At 36.4% G+C, this 17,489-nt stretch overlaps 1 protein-coding gene across 1 annotated transcript in view; it reads right to left on the bottom strand.

The window, feature by feature from the left end:
* STK17A (serine/threonine kinase 17a) overlaps window positions 1–17,489 on the bottom strand; it is a 28,417-nt gene that overhangs the window by 6,621 nt on the left and 4,307 nt on the right. The window contains exons 2-3 of the mRNA XM_037384338.1: window positions 13,526–13,738; window positions 6,251–6,395 (exon numbers count right to left, since the gene is read on the bottom strand). Of these exons, the coding sequence (XP_037240235.1) occupies window positions 6,251–6,395; window positions 13,526–13,738 (358 nt within the window). The remainder of the gene's footprint in view (window positions 1–6,250; window positions 6,396–13,525; window positions 13,739–17,489) is intronic.

Below are 17,489 nucleotides of genomic sequence, written 5' to 3'. Positions count from 1 at the left end.
GGGTCTCCAAAAACACCCAATCATTTTACAGAGCCTGAACACATAAAACTATTTTGACTACACCTGTTTAAAGAAAAGTCTGTTGCAACCAACCTCAATCTTGTTCAAAGTACAAACAATTGTATTACAGAACACTAACTGAAGAACAGTTTAAAAAAAATATAGCAGCCTGAAAAACAGGTTTTTAAGAGCATCACCTTTGGATAAACTTGTTTGCTCTGACGTCACTAGATCTTGGCTGTCATCCTTCAAAGCAACTTTGTGGTCATTAAGAAGTTCTTTAACATCTGTTTTAAATGCTAGCTCAGTTAAATAAAAAAAAATGAAAACTAACTTAAGACAACAGGTCTTAAAGATTACTTTTTTTTTTTTTGCAACTGAAGCATATCCTTGCCAAAAAATAAAGGTGTGACCCTCCCTGCCCCCAGGCCAATGATCACATTGGACTCTATCATTAACTTCTCCGAATGGTAACACTGACAGTTGACACTGTGTTCATGCCTCTGGTGAGCACAGGTTTCACAAAAGCGAACAAGACTTTATTTATTGGGAACCTGGATCATCTTGCATCAGGGGTGGTTGAAAAGGGAGGAGGGCAAAAGAGTAAGAACACCAAAGCAACCACTGACTGATAATCTCAACTGGATTACCACCAACATTTATACCTTCTCACCAACCCCTGCGCCATTCTCTCCTCATCCCTAGTCAGTGATGAAGGCAAAGGCATGCTTTCACATGAAAAGCCTTGCTTTTGAGCACAGAAATAAAACTCTACAAGAACATTTTAAAAATCTTGAGCCAGTTCTCCTTGCTGTGAGACCTAAATATAGTCAAGTTCTTTCATTCCTGCAAAGCTAAGCCATGGTATTTCAAACTCACTCCATGATGTTGTCAATCTATTTTCTGTTTGTAAATCCATGTGTTAATAAGAGGTTTTTTTGGTTTTTTTTTTTTTTGCTTACAAACTGGAATCTGGTGGACAGGCTTTTGGAGCTGCGCATTACCATATGCTTTAGAGTTCACATTTTTAATTCTGTATTTGTATTAGAAAAGCAAACATCCAAAAAAGCTGACCATGCCTCCCTAATTAGCCTCTCAGATGTTCTTCCCAGTGGGAAATTTAGTTACTGAGGAGCCAAATAGAAAGTATGAGAAAAACATTTGTTCTCTATATTTAAATGAAGAGAAGCCTTTAATAGAAAGGTTTTGTTTTGTTAAGCTCTGTTTTATAATATTTTGGTAGATAATGTAGTTGCCAGAAGAGGTTTTTATTGTCTTTTTTAAAAACAATCCTATTACTCAAAACACACCTATGCAGAAAAAAAAAACCCACCCACCTGTCTACAGTATGAATTGAGTCATAACCCTAAATCAATTCATAACAAAATAACAGTTGTTTTCTTCTTTTAAGGAATCATTATGGGGTTCATGTGAGGTGACAGTCTAAACACCAGCATGAAACCTTAAAGAAGCCGTAGCTTTGAACTTACCATAGCTTTCAGCTCAACACAATTACTCTAAAGCTTTAAGAAAAGGAAGGTCATTTTCCCACATCTGTAATGCTGTTTCTCTTTTGTTTTTCTTCTGCTATAATCCATCTAGGTTTGCCTAATGCTGATGAGCCCACAATGGCAAGAGAGATGCAGGCCAAAGGCTCTCCTGGTAGCCGTTCCGAAAAGGGCCTTTCACTCTCATCAGCCATTTCATTACTGCTTGATGGTAAAAGCTGTGAAATGGCAACATTGGAAAACCTCCCCCTCTACCGCAGTAAGGCTTAATTGTTCCGATTTAGATCCTATGTTGTGCACTGAAGAAAAACACACAAAAAAATCCTTGCCTAAACGGGCGATCTGAATGGATGCACTTTGCTGCAGGATTGGTATGTGCACAGAAGCCACATGGTGTGGCCACACAAGTCTAGCCACTGCCATAGTCAGCACAGGCAGAAACGGGTACTTTGGGAAAGAATATAGAAACAGGACAAAAAGTTGTATTTTCCAGGCATGCTGCCAAGAAGCAGAAATTTAGGTTTTAGGAATTTGATACGTTGGTTGTACCCGTATCATCATGTTAAGATTAACAGCACTGAAAAGCATAATTTATACATTGCAAATATTAACCAGTGTTACATTTTTTCACTCAAATTGGACTAAACTACCACCACACGAAGGCCATAGCTTTCTTGACACTACAAACGTCAGTGCAACGGCCAAACTAAGGCAATGCGTACAAAGATCTGGTCTCATTTGGAAATTTATTCTGCAAGTCACACAAATTGTTTGTTACAAGTGTACTTAATATAGGATACCCTTCAACCCTACCTTGCCAACAGGTTTTGGAATCATTATTCCAGCAGTTTCTACAAGCCTTTGGCCCTAATATTGCTCATATCTTTAGTTGGTTTTAAGAAGACTATGACTGAGGACACATAATAAAGCTCATGTTTTTAAACTAATCAATGCCTCACCTTAACCTGCAACATTAATGAAGTTAGGTATCTAATTTTATAATACTGCAAAAAAATCACATGCCTAGAAGAAAAGACAGGAATTATCCAAGGAATAACGGGCGGAAACAGGAAAAACTGGCTAGCTGGGATACCCTAGCTACATTGTTTGTAAAGATACTAAACTAGGCTGATCAGTCTGCCCTAAAACAAGTGAAAGGGCAATCTTTAAGCAATTGAAATGCAAGAACAGAGTTTGCTTGGGGGTCCAGTTTTTTCGGTCAATGCAAGTGGGAAAAAGAGCTACAGTCACTAAGAGAACAGACATAACAGATTGGTATCACACTATCCCCCAAAATATGCAATGCACGTCCTATACATTAAGAAGTTCTGCAGAACCTGGATACTCTATACCTGCCTATTAACAAACTGCTTTGCTCTAATTGCTGTAAAGGTTTGAACTCCAGATTAAACTGTTCTTTTGCCTTGAAAAAATGATATTTTAATTTTCACTCTTTTCTTAGTTTCCTGAGTGTTGCTTTAGAGAAGGAATACTACACTTCTATTACTAATACATATCTGTGCAATAAACATTCCACCTTAATCCACCTGTAAAGCTCAGTGGAGAATATCAATCTGTAATGTTCTTGTAACAGGCCGCTTCTTTTGCAATTGCGTTAGTTTGCTTTCAGAATATTGGTGTAAAATGACATCCAAAACAATTTTAATCAAATAATGGTTCTGCTAGTTGCCCTCACTGAGCACAGTATCTTGAAAATGATACAGAGTAAGGGCAAAGCTGTCTGTTGGATCACCATACTATGAGACTGCTGCTTGTGGCAGTCATTCTCCCAGACGACAGGGCCATGTAAGGTTCTTTATTTACCTCTGCCGTAGACAACAGGCAGCTAGCCCTTCCTCAGCCCCCACACCTTTTAAAATCCTCTTCCATTCCCAACCACTTTAAGCTTTTACCAAACACCAATGCAAGATCGAGTCAAACAGCAGCTGAAAACACAGGGAAAGGAGTCTTCCCTTACTCTGCAGCTTTCATACACCACTAAGTAGAGATGAAAGACTCCTGACTGCAATCTGCAAATTAAATAGCATCAACACAATGCTGCCAAATGATACTTAATTTGCACTCAGTAGCATTATATTTGCTCTTTCTCCAAGTCAAAACTGGATTACATGACTGTATTGTGCTATTAAAACAAGCCATATTTCAACCAGCTTTCAGGAGAATCATGCTTTTGGAAAGAAATTATCAGGTGGCAACCTTGCTCACCCACATCAAAATACCCAATTTTTCCTTTTTTTTTGCAGTGTTTAGTCTCACAGGAAAAATCTTGCATCTGTTAAGGGGGCAGACAGAAGTTAAGCAAGGTAGCTGTCAGTGTCATAGCTGTGGTCAATTAGATTTATAAATAACCTACAACAAGGTGACAATCACATACTGGCAACCATTTTGACTTAAATTATTCTAGGCATAGAGCCGGACTTTTTTTGAAAATTGGATGGAACATACGAAAAACTGGATGGACCTTTCCAAAGGTATTGGTACCAGACAAATGAAAATGAAACCTTTAAGACACCCAAAGGTGAAACTTTTGGTTAATAGCACAAGAAAAACATCTTAGCAAGAATTTGAAAGCTTTCTGATATTGGCAAACACCTTGCTTAACACAGCACACTTTGCAAATATCTTCCAAATGTCACCACAAAACCAAGTATCTAGTAAATTCCACTGTGTTGTGAGCCACTAGGTAAAGCAGCACGAGCCATACTACACAACAGAAGACTGTCTGAGGCCAATGGGTTAATAAACACACAGCCAAACCCAGCACCCAACTTCAATTTTTGAGTTCCTTGGAAAATGTGCCTTTTTATAGTCTGACAAGGCACGTGGGTCAATCAATCTCCTCAAGTCATGCGTTTTAATACTACAGTTCCCATCATCTTTATAAACATCAATAACCAAAGACTTCCCTAAACCTTCTTTTGCAAAAGACCGATGGTCTTATATATCATGAAAGTAATCACACTGTAATCAGGACTCATTAAAATCCACTTTTCAAAAACACACTGCATTAATGTATAAGCATATTAAACACTAGACAACTTGCTCTGCTAATTAACTTCTATATAAGCCAGCAAAGCAATGCTGGATCTTCCAGTCAGAACTGGATATGTTCAGTTTTATAACAAGTTTTCTGATCAGTTGGAAAGTTTCGAAGTAAGCTTTTTCTGAACTCTGAAAAAGGTACCTGTCCACAAGCTGTAATCAATAACCTGTCTACTGTTGCCTTTAAGTACTGCAGTCATATAAAGTACAATGCATTTCTGATTACAGATAACCAGCTGATAGTGCTAAGGAACACTACAGCTTTAACTACGAACACATGTATAAATATATACCATCCACAAAAAGACATGTGTTGATTTTACACACTTTGCTTCAAGGAAATTCAATGGCCAACCACAGTACAGACACTGAGTATCTTCTGTAAGCATACTGGAATTTTAAGGAATTTAACTGCTCATTTTCGGTCCTTCTGAACACTTGTTCTCACATCACTTGCTAAAAATTTTCCATTATTTATTTTAGTTCAATTATTAACAGTCTATGTGTATGACTAAATCAATGGGCTACAGAAAGTTTCAAAGGCTTCCACAGATAATTTGAATAAATGGTTGGAAAACCAGGCAGGTGACATATTTGTGTGCAAATATTACTCATCATCTGCTTTAGCTGATGCAAATGGTTCATGATGTGCTAATCTACTAAGTATGTACAGCTTGATATGGGAATCTACTGGTAGCTTTGTAATACTGCCAAAATGCAATTAAGTAGAAGTAAGGATCTCAGCAACAGAACAAACATGTAGCAGCTTACTGCAAGTGTAGTGGCAATTGGATACCTAAAAAGAATTAAAAATTTTAATGCAAATACCTTTTATACTGCATTGCTTAGTAATAATGTAGTTCAACCTCAAAATGAGACAAAATTGCATCTTCCATATGAACATAAGGATGGAAGCTAAAGAAAAATAACTGCAGCTTGCTGCCAATGGAAGTTGTCAGTTTTCTGGATTCCTGTTACAACTCCCTTCTTAACCATGAGCAATACTCTGGATTTCATATGATAACAACTGTACTTTTCTCTTAATTTGGGTCAAAACTTTCTCTGGTAAGAAAAAAATAATTTACTCCAGTAAATCATGATAATTTATGATCAATAGGGTGTTGCCCGACTGTTTGGCAATAAATGACAAACATTTAAATAAAGTTTTACAGTAATTTAAAAAACATACTGAAGTGTTATAAAGTGTATTTAACACATTAATATACTGTTTACCAGTCCTGTATGAACATTACAATCTGAAACATTACACTTTATACTACCAGTGGCTCCTTCCATCCCTCTGCTTCATTAAACCTCAAGACAGTACAAAACCCAAACCTAATTCCATATAATACCCAGACATTTTTAATGCACTTTAAAAATGAATCGGGTCTTACCCCAAAGCACTCAGTCGCACTTTAAGGTGTGATGCAAAATCACTTCTGAATTAATTAAACTTCTTTTAATCAAATGACATTTATATTTGACATAATCAAAGAAACTCCCCAAAAAGGCTTGCAACCCTGGTGCCTACTGCATCACAAAGGGTGAATTTTATTGTTTGAGGAGCATCTAGGTAAAAATCGTATTATTAACAAATAAGCATTACTATGACATACAACCAAAAATAAAGTCAGCAGATATGAATAAAAATAATAATAATACAGCAACAATCTTACCTTTAAGTCAAGATGAACCACATTGTTTCTGTGCAAGAATGAAACTCCTTCCAAGATCTGCTTCATAAGCCGTTTAATATCTTTCTCTTTGAAGGCTTCCTCTCTTTCAGCCACACACTGGTCAAAGATTTCACCTCCAGCAGCACTATGGAACAATATGAATTTTATTATTTTGAAGACTAAGTTTAGCACCCATTTTGTTCTACTTGCCCTATTTCATTCAGCGTAAGCAAGATCAGCAGGTGGTAGCATCCAACAGCGGTATTTTCAGTCACTAAACATTTGGTAAGCTTTTACAGCCTAGGAAGACTTCTCTGCAGCGTAGCAGCTTTGGAGAGAAGCAAAGATCTTAGTCATTTAGCTTAGACAATATGAATAGTACAGAAATTTTGGGGACTGTTTTGGAAACACTACTGACATTGCTTTAAGATGAATGCCACATTTGTTTAAGGGCTGTGCTTACATGAAAGACATGCCTTTTGCCATTCCTATGAAATTACATGGAAATTTGGCCAAGGTAAGTCTTTGTAGGCACAAAGCAAAACAGCTCCGCCCCCAACCCTCCTCAAAACACTTTGCATACACTCAAAAGACTAAATGTAAAGCCTATAGTTGATTTTTTTTTTGTGAAGTCTCTAGTATACAGGGATGCATTAATTTTCTAAATGGTTTTCATCAAAAAATGTTCTTGAAAATTTTAGCCCTCAACTTGCTTCCTTATAGTTTGTTTACATGTTAAAAAAAATAACAAAGTAGCAAAAAATATAAAAATAGAGATGAATTAATGTTTTTAGTACTCTGAAGGCATTTGCAGTACTTTCTCTGTATAGCAATGACTCCAGAGAACTAAAATAGTTTTAAAACACAATCAGGTAGCATCAAAAATAAAATAAGCAGAGCAGAAGCTCCATCTTAAAACAAGAATGGACATAAGAACATTAGCATGGGGCCATTTTGCATATGGATTGTTGCATTACCACTGTGAAATCAACATATACATGCTTGTTCTGAATGAAATTCTGTAATCATCCCTTAGTGAAAGCTGGTGAAATCCATGAGGATAGCATCTTCTCCAGTTACCCCAAGCTAGGACATGCCAAACGTGACTTTGCACAAGTGTTAATCTTTATTGATGCATAGCCATTTACTCTGCCTTGGCTTGCTCTTTTCTAATAAATTATATTACCTAGGCAATCCAGAAGACAGAGGCATATTCAATACTAACACAGCAGCAAATGACAGTTCTGCAAAAATGGTGCATTTTGATTATGTACCCACAGAAAAAAACACCTACATATACTCAAATTTTCATCTTGTCTATATCGAAATTGCTGCTACAGTCCTAGTACCTTAAAATGCTTCAATTATAAAAAAGGTTTTTTGCCTTCCCAGATATTACTGTTATTTAAAATTCTCCCTGCAAATTGTCTTAAAAGAAAAAAGAATTTAAGCAGGCTACATCTTAAATTTTTTTGAAAGTGTTTTATGTTTATGTTCTATATGCTGGTTAACTGGCACAGCAGTACAATTTGATTTATTAAACTAAGATATTCTCTTTAAAAAAGAAAATTCCTTTAAATAATTATTTCTTTACTTTGTATCAAAGATGATAGCGCTCAAGAATAAAATGAGCTTTTCAAAGGAGCATTACTACTTTAATTCCTCTAGAAAAATTGCATGTGCCTGACACCATCACATCTTTCTTCAGCATTGAATTTCTTTAAATTCAACAAAAATGTTAGTAATATTTCAGCTTTGAACAGGATTCAGATATTAATGACATTTAAAAAATGGACATGGGCTAGTGTATTTTAATATTCTAAACCAAATTTCTTTAAAAAGCAACATCAATTGGATCTTCAAAATAGGGACAGAAAAACATATACTGTAGTCAATAAATTAAACTTTCTACTTTAAGAATGTCATTATACATTACTTGGAAGAATGATTTAATTCCTTGTAGCAGTGAATTATAATGCACATACAGCGATAAGATCTACTACCAAAATTACTAACACACTGTATTTGCAACAACCCTGGGATTTTGCTGATATAGGTCTACCACTGAAAATAAGCAAACCAATACTGCTATTTAATTTTGTGAAATAGGATTTATACCCCAAACCTACTGTTCTGGGTAAGGGATCATACTTTATTTTTAATAGACCCAACTGAAAAAAATAAAATCAGCAAAGGGGGTCCTGTTTGCTATATGGTAGAAATCTGTTACAATGAAGTTACACTAATAAACAAATTAAGATTGAAGTAGGCACCAAGCTAAAATGTAAACTACCTAGAATTTTAATACTGCACTTAAAGAACTTTCAATTAAATGTGTTAAAAGTCAAGGCAACAAAAGTTGAATCAGACAATGTCCATCACTGAAATCAAGAGACAGCACTACCATATGAGAGTAGAAAACCCTCGATCCACAGAACTTATTTTTTTTTTAAAGAAAGGTATTTAAGTACTTCCCAGTACTTCTGAAGATGTTTAGGTTCATCAGCATTTTTAAGAGTGAAACAAGCAAATGCAGCCCTTACACATGCACACCCACTTCATGACTTATGAAATATAGCCCTTCCCAGCTATCACAGACAAATTCTTACCTTTACAAAACAGTTTCATATGGAAAGATGGTTTCACATACAATGTTTTGGTTTTTGATCAACTTTGCGCTATAGGATGCATAGAACAATTTCTTCCACATAATTCATCCTACCCCAAAATGACCACATTCAAACAAGTAACGAGCAACCCTTTATAAGAACACAGGGAAATTTGTTACTGCAAGATCATTTCATGTATTGTTGCCAGGGAGTGAGCTTAACTGATTCCCTAAAAGCAAAACAGAACACTACCTGTGAGCCAACCCAGTCACGTGGTTGGAAGTACAATGTCAAAGTGAACTCCAAAAAGATTCTCCTGCACACCTAGGCCAAATTTTGCCAAGCTCCTTAACAACACTTTCAACTCTTATTTTGTATTCCCTAGCTATAGTTCAGGGGAAAAAAACCCAACTAATGAAGACACAGAAGGGATGAGAATACCTGCTAGGAAAGTATTACGGGCATGTCATTGCTATGATTTCTATATATACGCAGACCAGGAGTTCTCTGGTGTTTATAACATTTGCCTATTTTGCCTTTAAGAACGCATCTTCCATTAAGCTGAAGCTTTTCTAACGGTTGTTAGGAAATAACTTTGCCAACCACTGGGCACCCCTACCCAACTCCACAGAAAATGTTCCTAGGGGACAAAAAAAAAATAAAATTGTCCTTCGGACACGAAAGTAGTTATGAAAACAAGCCATCTTAAACTGGGGGGGCAGGGGAAAAGGATAAGGAAATATTTAAGAGCACAAGAGTTTTAAAATCCAGTGTTACTTAGAATGCCTTATTTCTCTGGTACATGCTCCCTTAGTGTACAAAAAAAAAAAAAGGCAAGACATAAGAATTCTTTCCAAACTTGACAGTTCTGGCAACCAGAATTACTTGGCTATTTTGATTTGTTTATGAAAGTACTGTTGTGCCATTAACTTCTCTATAGTTTCAAGTGAAAAGCACACTAACGTTTTATTACTCTTGATCAGCATAAATGGACCATTTCACAATCTGGAGCATTACACTTCGTTAAAATTATGTTGTCTTTAAATTCAACGGAAACTGCTTATCTTCCTTGAAACATATCTTAACAATGCACTGTATGGAATTCAGCATCCTACTTCTTTCAAGTGCACTTCCAATACTAACACAGTCACTTAGCATATAATTAGAAAAAGATTGAACAAATCTATTTCAGTGCATCTGAAAAAACTAAACATTACCCCAGCTTGAATGGATTAGACATTAAGACAGTCTTCTGAAAGACTCAGAAGTACAAATCCTCAGAATACAGACATATAGACAACAAGTTCTAGAATATACTTGATTTCAAATGCCGAGTGAGACCATATATAGTTTACAAGGGCCAAAATTGTTCTTCCTGAACTTTATGCTCTGTCAGAAGCCTTTCTTGAAAGGGTTATATTTGGAAGATAAAAGGAAATGAATTTGCTTTCTGTACACAAAGCTTGTATTACAAGAAGATCACACCAAGGTGGTTGTAACACTATCGCCAAAGATTCACATTCACTACAGCTGACAGTCATACCCCCCTTCCTTGGCTAGGCATACCATTAGACAGTAAGCAAACAAGTGAATTTACTGAGAATTTTTCCGGTGTAAGGCTATCATAACATACCAATGTCCCCAAAGCCTGAGAAAACTGTAAATCCCTATCTGATGAGAGGACAGAGGGGAAGAGAAGCATCCAAATGTATTAAGTTGTAGATACTGTTCTTTTAAGTTCTTGGATCTCAAACAAATGTGGTTGGGTTTTTTTGGTTGTTTTTTTCTTTTTTTTTTTTTTCCTTTTTTCCCCTTAACCTTTCCAATCAGACAGCCTAAGAACTCAATAAAACACAAGAAGTAACTAATATCATTTGAGATGTTTTCCCCTAGTTTTTGAAATTTGAGACTGCCATCTAAAATAACTTTGCTAATAGACAAGATGCAAATATTGTAGCAGCAGTTATTCCCCATTACAGTTTTTTTGCTTACAGTTCTCTGTTGAATCCCATGCCAAATGAAATAGTTTCCTTCCAGCAGACTCCTACTTTAACCAGTCACACCTCCAGTAAGTAGGACTAAGTAATGTCCAATACAAGTAGTAATATTATCCAGGCCCAAATAACTGTAGGTGAAAAAAGCACTGCATCCAGCATACCAAATAAAACCCAACACTGTCTTCAAAATGATAAAGGCTTTTTTTTTTTTTCTTTTTTAAAGGAAGCGTAACAAGAGTTTACTACTTACACAAGACCCCGGCAGGTGATTATTCAGTTCAGAAGCTCTTCACAAAAAAATACTTAGCAGCTGAGATTTTGGAGTTACACATACAGATTTCTGTGATATCTGAACCATTAATGACCCACTAATGTAAACTATCCCTTCCATAGATGCGTAATATATGGTGATGAATACTTACAAAACCCACCAGTTCTTAAGCATGAGGTGCTCTGCTGCTCTTTCTTTCAAAAGACATTGGAAAAAGCCAGGTAGGTTGCATGCAAGTATTGAGACCCAAAGTTACCAAATTTGCTTTTTCCCTGTTACATCTGATGCATCAGGTTTCCTAGACACTCTTGAGTTTTTTCAGTGAAAGTCTGGTTTTCTTTTTCAATTGTTCCATTTTCACTGAAATCTAGAAACATGACTAAATGTGACTGACCCACAGATTAATTTCAGGCTTTACATACTACCCCGTCAGACTTGCCCCCTCAACCCCTACTTAAAGCCTCTGTATGAGGTCTTGCAACAACAAACAGAAGTCAGAGACTGCTGTCAGGGTGGATGCAGCCATCACTTTGCTATACTATACTGAAGCCAACACTGTAATGGCTCATTGCTTCCCATTGCTCAGCACTTAGTAACAACAGCGGCCAATTTTACTTTCTGTCAAAAATTGATACTGCTCGAAAGACAACCCTTCATGTAACATTAATATTTCTCTTCATGAAGGCAAAGCACTAGGTGTCCCCTTCACCCCTTGTAACAGATTCAACATCAAGACAAGAAGCTTGAAAACCATAGCAGATAAAGTCAGTGGCCAACAATTAGGTATTGTTTTTCTCCTTCCCAAGATAAAGATCTGCCACACAGACCATCAAGCTTAATAGAAACTGAAATGCCCTAGAGAAGCTTGCAGTCTAGATACGTTCTTTCATCCTCTGCATATAGAATGTCAGAAATTTACTAATATTCATACCTGTTTTGTTGCAACATGTCTCTGGAACATGCTGACATTAAAGCAGCATCCAGACACGTTTGCTGAAGTCAGGGAAAGACTATTTTTGTAATCTACAACTCTAACACACAGCTATTTATCTGGAGCAAGGTATGACTGTTTGATGCATATAAAAACAATAATGTTGTTAATTACTTAACAACCTAGTTAATACTTTGGATTAAAATGTTTTGCAATTGGAAGATAATTGAGTTTTAAAAGAAAACTAGCAATTTTACATTAAAATGATCACAAACCCCATTGCTCATACCAAACTTTGGATTCCACCACTCCTGTAGCCCTATGGGATCCAGAAATCTAAACTGTATTCTAGTTAAGTTTGTGCTGCTAGTGTTTAAAGCATGTATTTACAAGTCTCCAGTAACAGCAGTTAAAATCCAGAAGCTGTCACACCTTTGCAGTATAACAGATACTTGAATATTTCATAAACCATGGATTCCATAAGGGCACAATCATGTTTACAAAAAAATGTATTCTAGAAGGAAGTTTGCCTTAGCAGACAGTGTCTCATTCCATTTCACTGAGCTTTAAAAACAGTTTTTTTGATTTCTAAACAAGATCAGATTGGGACACATGATTTCTCACCATTTCTTTTTGTTACCAAAAGCAAGGTACAAACTAGATTTATGTTAGCAGACAGGTTAAGTCAATTCTGAACTACTGAGCTTCACTTTTCCCCTCCTAATTATTTTAAATCCATACAGCTAAAACAGGATCTTAACAGAGTTCAACATCAACAAGCATTTGTCTGCCTCTTGGAACCTAGATGTCAAATATCTAAGTCACTAGCGGATTAGATGAACAGTCACAACAGCTGCAGAAATGCCTGTCTGGACAAACTCAACTGGGGAAACCCACGCAGACAAATGTAGAGTCACAAGTTAAACGTCATTTGAAAAACTATTCTAGGTCTGAATCCTCCTCCTTTTTCTTCCCCCAAAAGATAATGATTTAGAGGGTTTTTCATTGCAGGTCATAGGGGTTTTGATAGTTTCTTTTTAACAAAAATATTACTTTTTCATAACTGGTAAAACACCCCCAGATTTCACCCTATCTTTGTCACCATCAATGAAATAAACTTCAGTTTTTGAACAGATACTCACTGCTTCTTTCCTCTTCCTCTTTTACAAGTAGGGAGTGTACACAGTCCATATTTCACTAAAATTTTTTTAGCTACGTAAATTAGAGTTCAGTTTTGAAAGATAATACATAATTGGAGAAATTTATTATAACCTGCAGTAGTTAAAAGACTGCATGTAACTTCTTGGAATACTGCTTTTCTTAGCAATTCTTTTTGAACTCAAGCAAGTCTAACAGGAAAGCAATAAAATCTTTTCACACTATTCATATTGATACACAGTATTTTTACATTATTAGTTTTAAGCGAATATTGCACAAGGTTATTCAGGAATTATTACTACTACTTACTATTCCAGGACTAGAATCATCTCTGTTGCAGTTTCATAAACTTCGTGCAAGTTAATGACCCAAAGGTTGCATTGTGCCAGCTCAAGGACTGCAATTTCGTGGATTATTTCCATCCGACAGTCTTGGCCCTTTCTTCTTTTTCTCATGAATTTTGCTGCAAACTCTTTTTCAGTGTCTTTCTGGATACACTTCTTCACCACTGCAAATTTTCCTCTGAAATTAAAGAATTTAAAAATAGAATTAAGTCCCTTAGTGACAACTTTAGTATTGCCCTTATGAATTAACATTTCAGGAAACGAACTAAATCACTATTAATGGATACATTTAAAATATGTTCTAAATTTAGAAAGATGCCTTGCTGAGTGATAATCCCCACACTTAAAAGACCAGCACAGCTCAATGTAATTTAAACTGTGTGAAAAAGGAATAAAACGCTATCAATTGAAAGAACTTGGATTTCAAAAATATATAATAAACAAGCTGTGCCAGTTTGCAAGATTAAGGTATCCTCAAACCTCTCATTAAAAAAGCTGGCAAAAACAAAGCGTACAAATAGACAATTTATGACTATGACTAACTTTCTATGACTACATCACAATAACCCAGTTACTGTTTCCCAAAGTATCCCACCAGATTTAAGGCAACAACCACCAGCACTATTAGTCAATAACCGCTGAAAATCCTGCTCCATTTGCCATGCAATAGCCAGACTCTGCTGTGTATTTTCACCATTACATGTCTCAAATGATAATAGCCAAAGTTTTCTGACTGTTTAACAGTTCTCAAAATCCCTTACTCTTTGTCTCACTATATAAGCAAGGAACTTGGATGATTTTAAAAATAATTAAGCAGCTTGACCAACATAAAGCTTCCTAACACACTTTTTGTGACAATGATGCTGTGAGTACAAATGCACACTGAGCAGAATGGAGCATTGTGCTTAACCCACGTTAATGAGCATCATTTCTGACAAAATGCACAACTGATGAGTTACACCAAGCCAGCAGCCTGGCTAAAACCACACTGCAGTGCTTACGTCAGAAGACTTCCCCCCACAGCATTTTGGACTGAAGTGTCTGCTCTAAACTTCCTTGCAAGAGTCCACACCACCTGCTCCGCTCGGCTCCAGTCATACAGTACTGACTTTTAGACTGAAAAGGTTTATAGTATCTGTCACCTAATGCAATGACGAATTCTCATACTTTGAAGTACAGCAATCTTTTTTTAGTTCTTATCATACAGGTACAAAGTTCATCAAAACTATCTTTTTTATTTACATGTAAAAATTTTCTTATAAAGCTGCAGGAGTAGCTTGGAGATCTTTATTTTGATTCTTAACTTATTATGGGGTTGCCCAAACCAAAACAAAAGTCCTCATCTGGTTTGGAATACAATTACATGGGTTTCGCCTCTCCTATCTACAAGCTGAAGTTCCCAGAATTAACTAATCCAGCTCATGCCAGTTTTCACTCTCACAGCTCCAAACCTATTGGCAGACTGCTATCCATGAAATGTAACTGCTGAAAGAAGTTCTAGCCAGCTCGCTTTTAATAGGTATTTGTTTCAAAATTACCCAGTCTAAATGAATTAAGTCAAATAAGCACCCACAAAGTGGGTATTTGCTAGGCAATCTCGCTTAAAATAATTGGACTTGTAACCACTGATACAGCCACAGCTGTTCCTCTAGGAATCGTATTTTGCACAAGCACACATTATCTACAGCACAGCATGTATTAAGACTAAATCGGAGCACAGCCTATATGTCTATGAAGGCAGACAAACAGAATATGCTTTCAACGTCTTGAATCCATTTTTTTTTGCGAGAATCATTGAATGGTTTGGGTTGGAAAGGACCTTAAAGATCAACTATTTCCAAGCCCCTGCCATGGGCAGGGACAACACTTCCAGGGATGGGGCACCCACAGCTTCTCTGGGGAACCCGTTCCACCATCAAAAGTTCTTAATTGCTAATATACACATTAGGACAAATTATAGTTTTGCAAATACATGAAAATAACATTACACAATTTTGTAGCACTGAGAAGGTGTCAAAAGATCACTATGAAATGTGGTAATTGATACAGAGCTACCACAGCACACCACAGGAGGAATAAGACACCTAAAAGGTTAACAACCTGCTAGGCACCTGGTACTCATCTATCAAAAACTGTTTTTGAAGTTTTAATGTGTGTAGCAGAGACAGCTCATCAGGAAGCATGGGAACACGCTAATAACACTCCTGATCCTCAAAATATTGCAAGGACAGTGTTTCTTTTAGGTAGATTACTAGCAAGCTTATGACATTAGTGTTGCAGATACAAGGATAAACATCCCTCCAGTATTACAATCCTAACCACAACAGAGAGTAACCCTCATTGTGTAGCCAGTGAAAAGGATTAAGTTATTCCAATCGAAGACATCCATCTGTATGACTTGTGTACAATATAAAGCTCTGCATTTATGAAAAGTATTCAAATCCTTGCTGAAGGTTCTAGCACCAAAACCAAAAACAGCAGAAGAAAAAGACCTAGCATCTATGCTGATAAGAAAAAGCTTAACAGATAAAAATAAACCGAGAAACTTACAGAAAAGCCCTTTAACAGCAAGTTATTTTAATACCTGGTAGATACTAAGCCTTTATACCAAAAATCTAGACCCTGGGGTTCAGCCTTTTTCTGTTTTCCTTAAACAGTCTCTGAATGCACAGTTTCCTTCCGCTTGAATGTCACCTTAGCACAGAGTCAAAAGGTTTTAATTCTAGCACCAGTGAAGGACCTAAAGAAAGCAGTTTAGGAAAGTTTGAAATCTGTATAATACAGCTTTCAAGAAGCACTGGGTCATTTTGAATTATACACAAAAATCTATCTGGAAGCAAGTTAATTAGCCTAATGAGTACCAATGTTCCCAATTCATTGTACATTAGTCACTATAGAAATAAAACTATTCATGGGGCAGCAAGAAACAGCAAGAGCCACCACCGTGTGTGGCCACGCATGTCCTGTTTAGCTGAGCTGGCCAGAAGCCTGATAGGTGACGTAACTAAAAGGACAGGTTACATGGGAGTTCAGCCGGCTGACAAATACTAATTCTTAGTTGTTTAAGACCAAGAATCCTGCCCAGATGCTTTATGGTTATACCTATAATTAGAGCTATTATAAGTACTGCTTGTTAGAACTCATCTTTTCTCTATATAATCCCCAAAAAGATCAGACTTGACAAACCTTATGTTTATTACTAGTAGAGCTAATTACTGTGCAACAATCCAGATTCACATCTAAGAATTTCAGAGCTAAGATCCAAAGGTACCATCCACTGTATAGTTAAGCCAAAAGACAAATTTGTAAAGAATTTCTTTTTGATAGAGACAGAATAGTACATAAGGCAGACATAAAAAAGCTTTCCTATGAAGTATGCACTTTGCTTTTCAGAACTCCTTATAAACAAAATATCTATTAAGTAGTGAACATAGTATTAATCAGAGCATTGCTAGTTTAGCTGTACTGAGAAGAGCTAGCAGTGAGGACACTGTGTTGAAGGAAGAGCAATTTTGAGAGGAAAAACTTAATGCGCATTTCCAAAATTGAAAACTAACTACCAGTCACCCCAACACAAAGAAAAATGCTTTGAAGGGAGACGTGAATAGGAAACTAGAAGTAGTTCTCAGTCCTCACAAGAGTCTCATTCAAGAATTATGATTTAAGATAAATCATATCTGATTACAAAGCAGCTCAATGTCATCTTTTCAGGTTGCCAACAGAATTAGCATTGTTTCATCTGGCATACATTATGGCTTAAAGGAAAAGCCTCAAATCACAAATCAAATGTCAAATCAGATAAGCAGGAGCCTTTATGTCACACCAGTTAATTTTGGTTGTCATAAGCTCAGAAGAACAGAGAACTAACCTTACATTAATGATCATTTATAAAGTGACCTATAAAACAGTGTCACTATAACAAATGCAGG

This window comes from Falco rusticolus, chromosome 4 (assembly GCF_015220075.1).
Source record: "Falco rusticolus isolate bFalRus1 chromosome 4, bFalRus1.pri, whole genome shotgun sequence".
Taxonomy (NCBI): domain Eukaryota; kingdom Metazoa; phylum Chordata; class Aves; order Falconiformes; family Falconidae; genus Falco; species Falco rusticolus.
The sequence above is the reverse complement of the archived record's forward strand: the minus strand, read 5'-3'. Positions and strand labels throughout refer to the sequence as shown.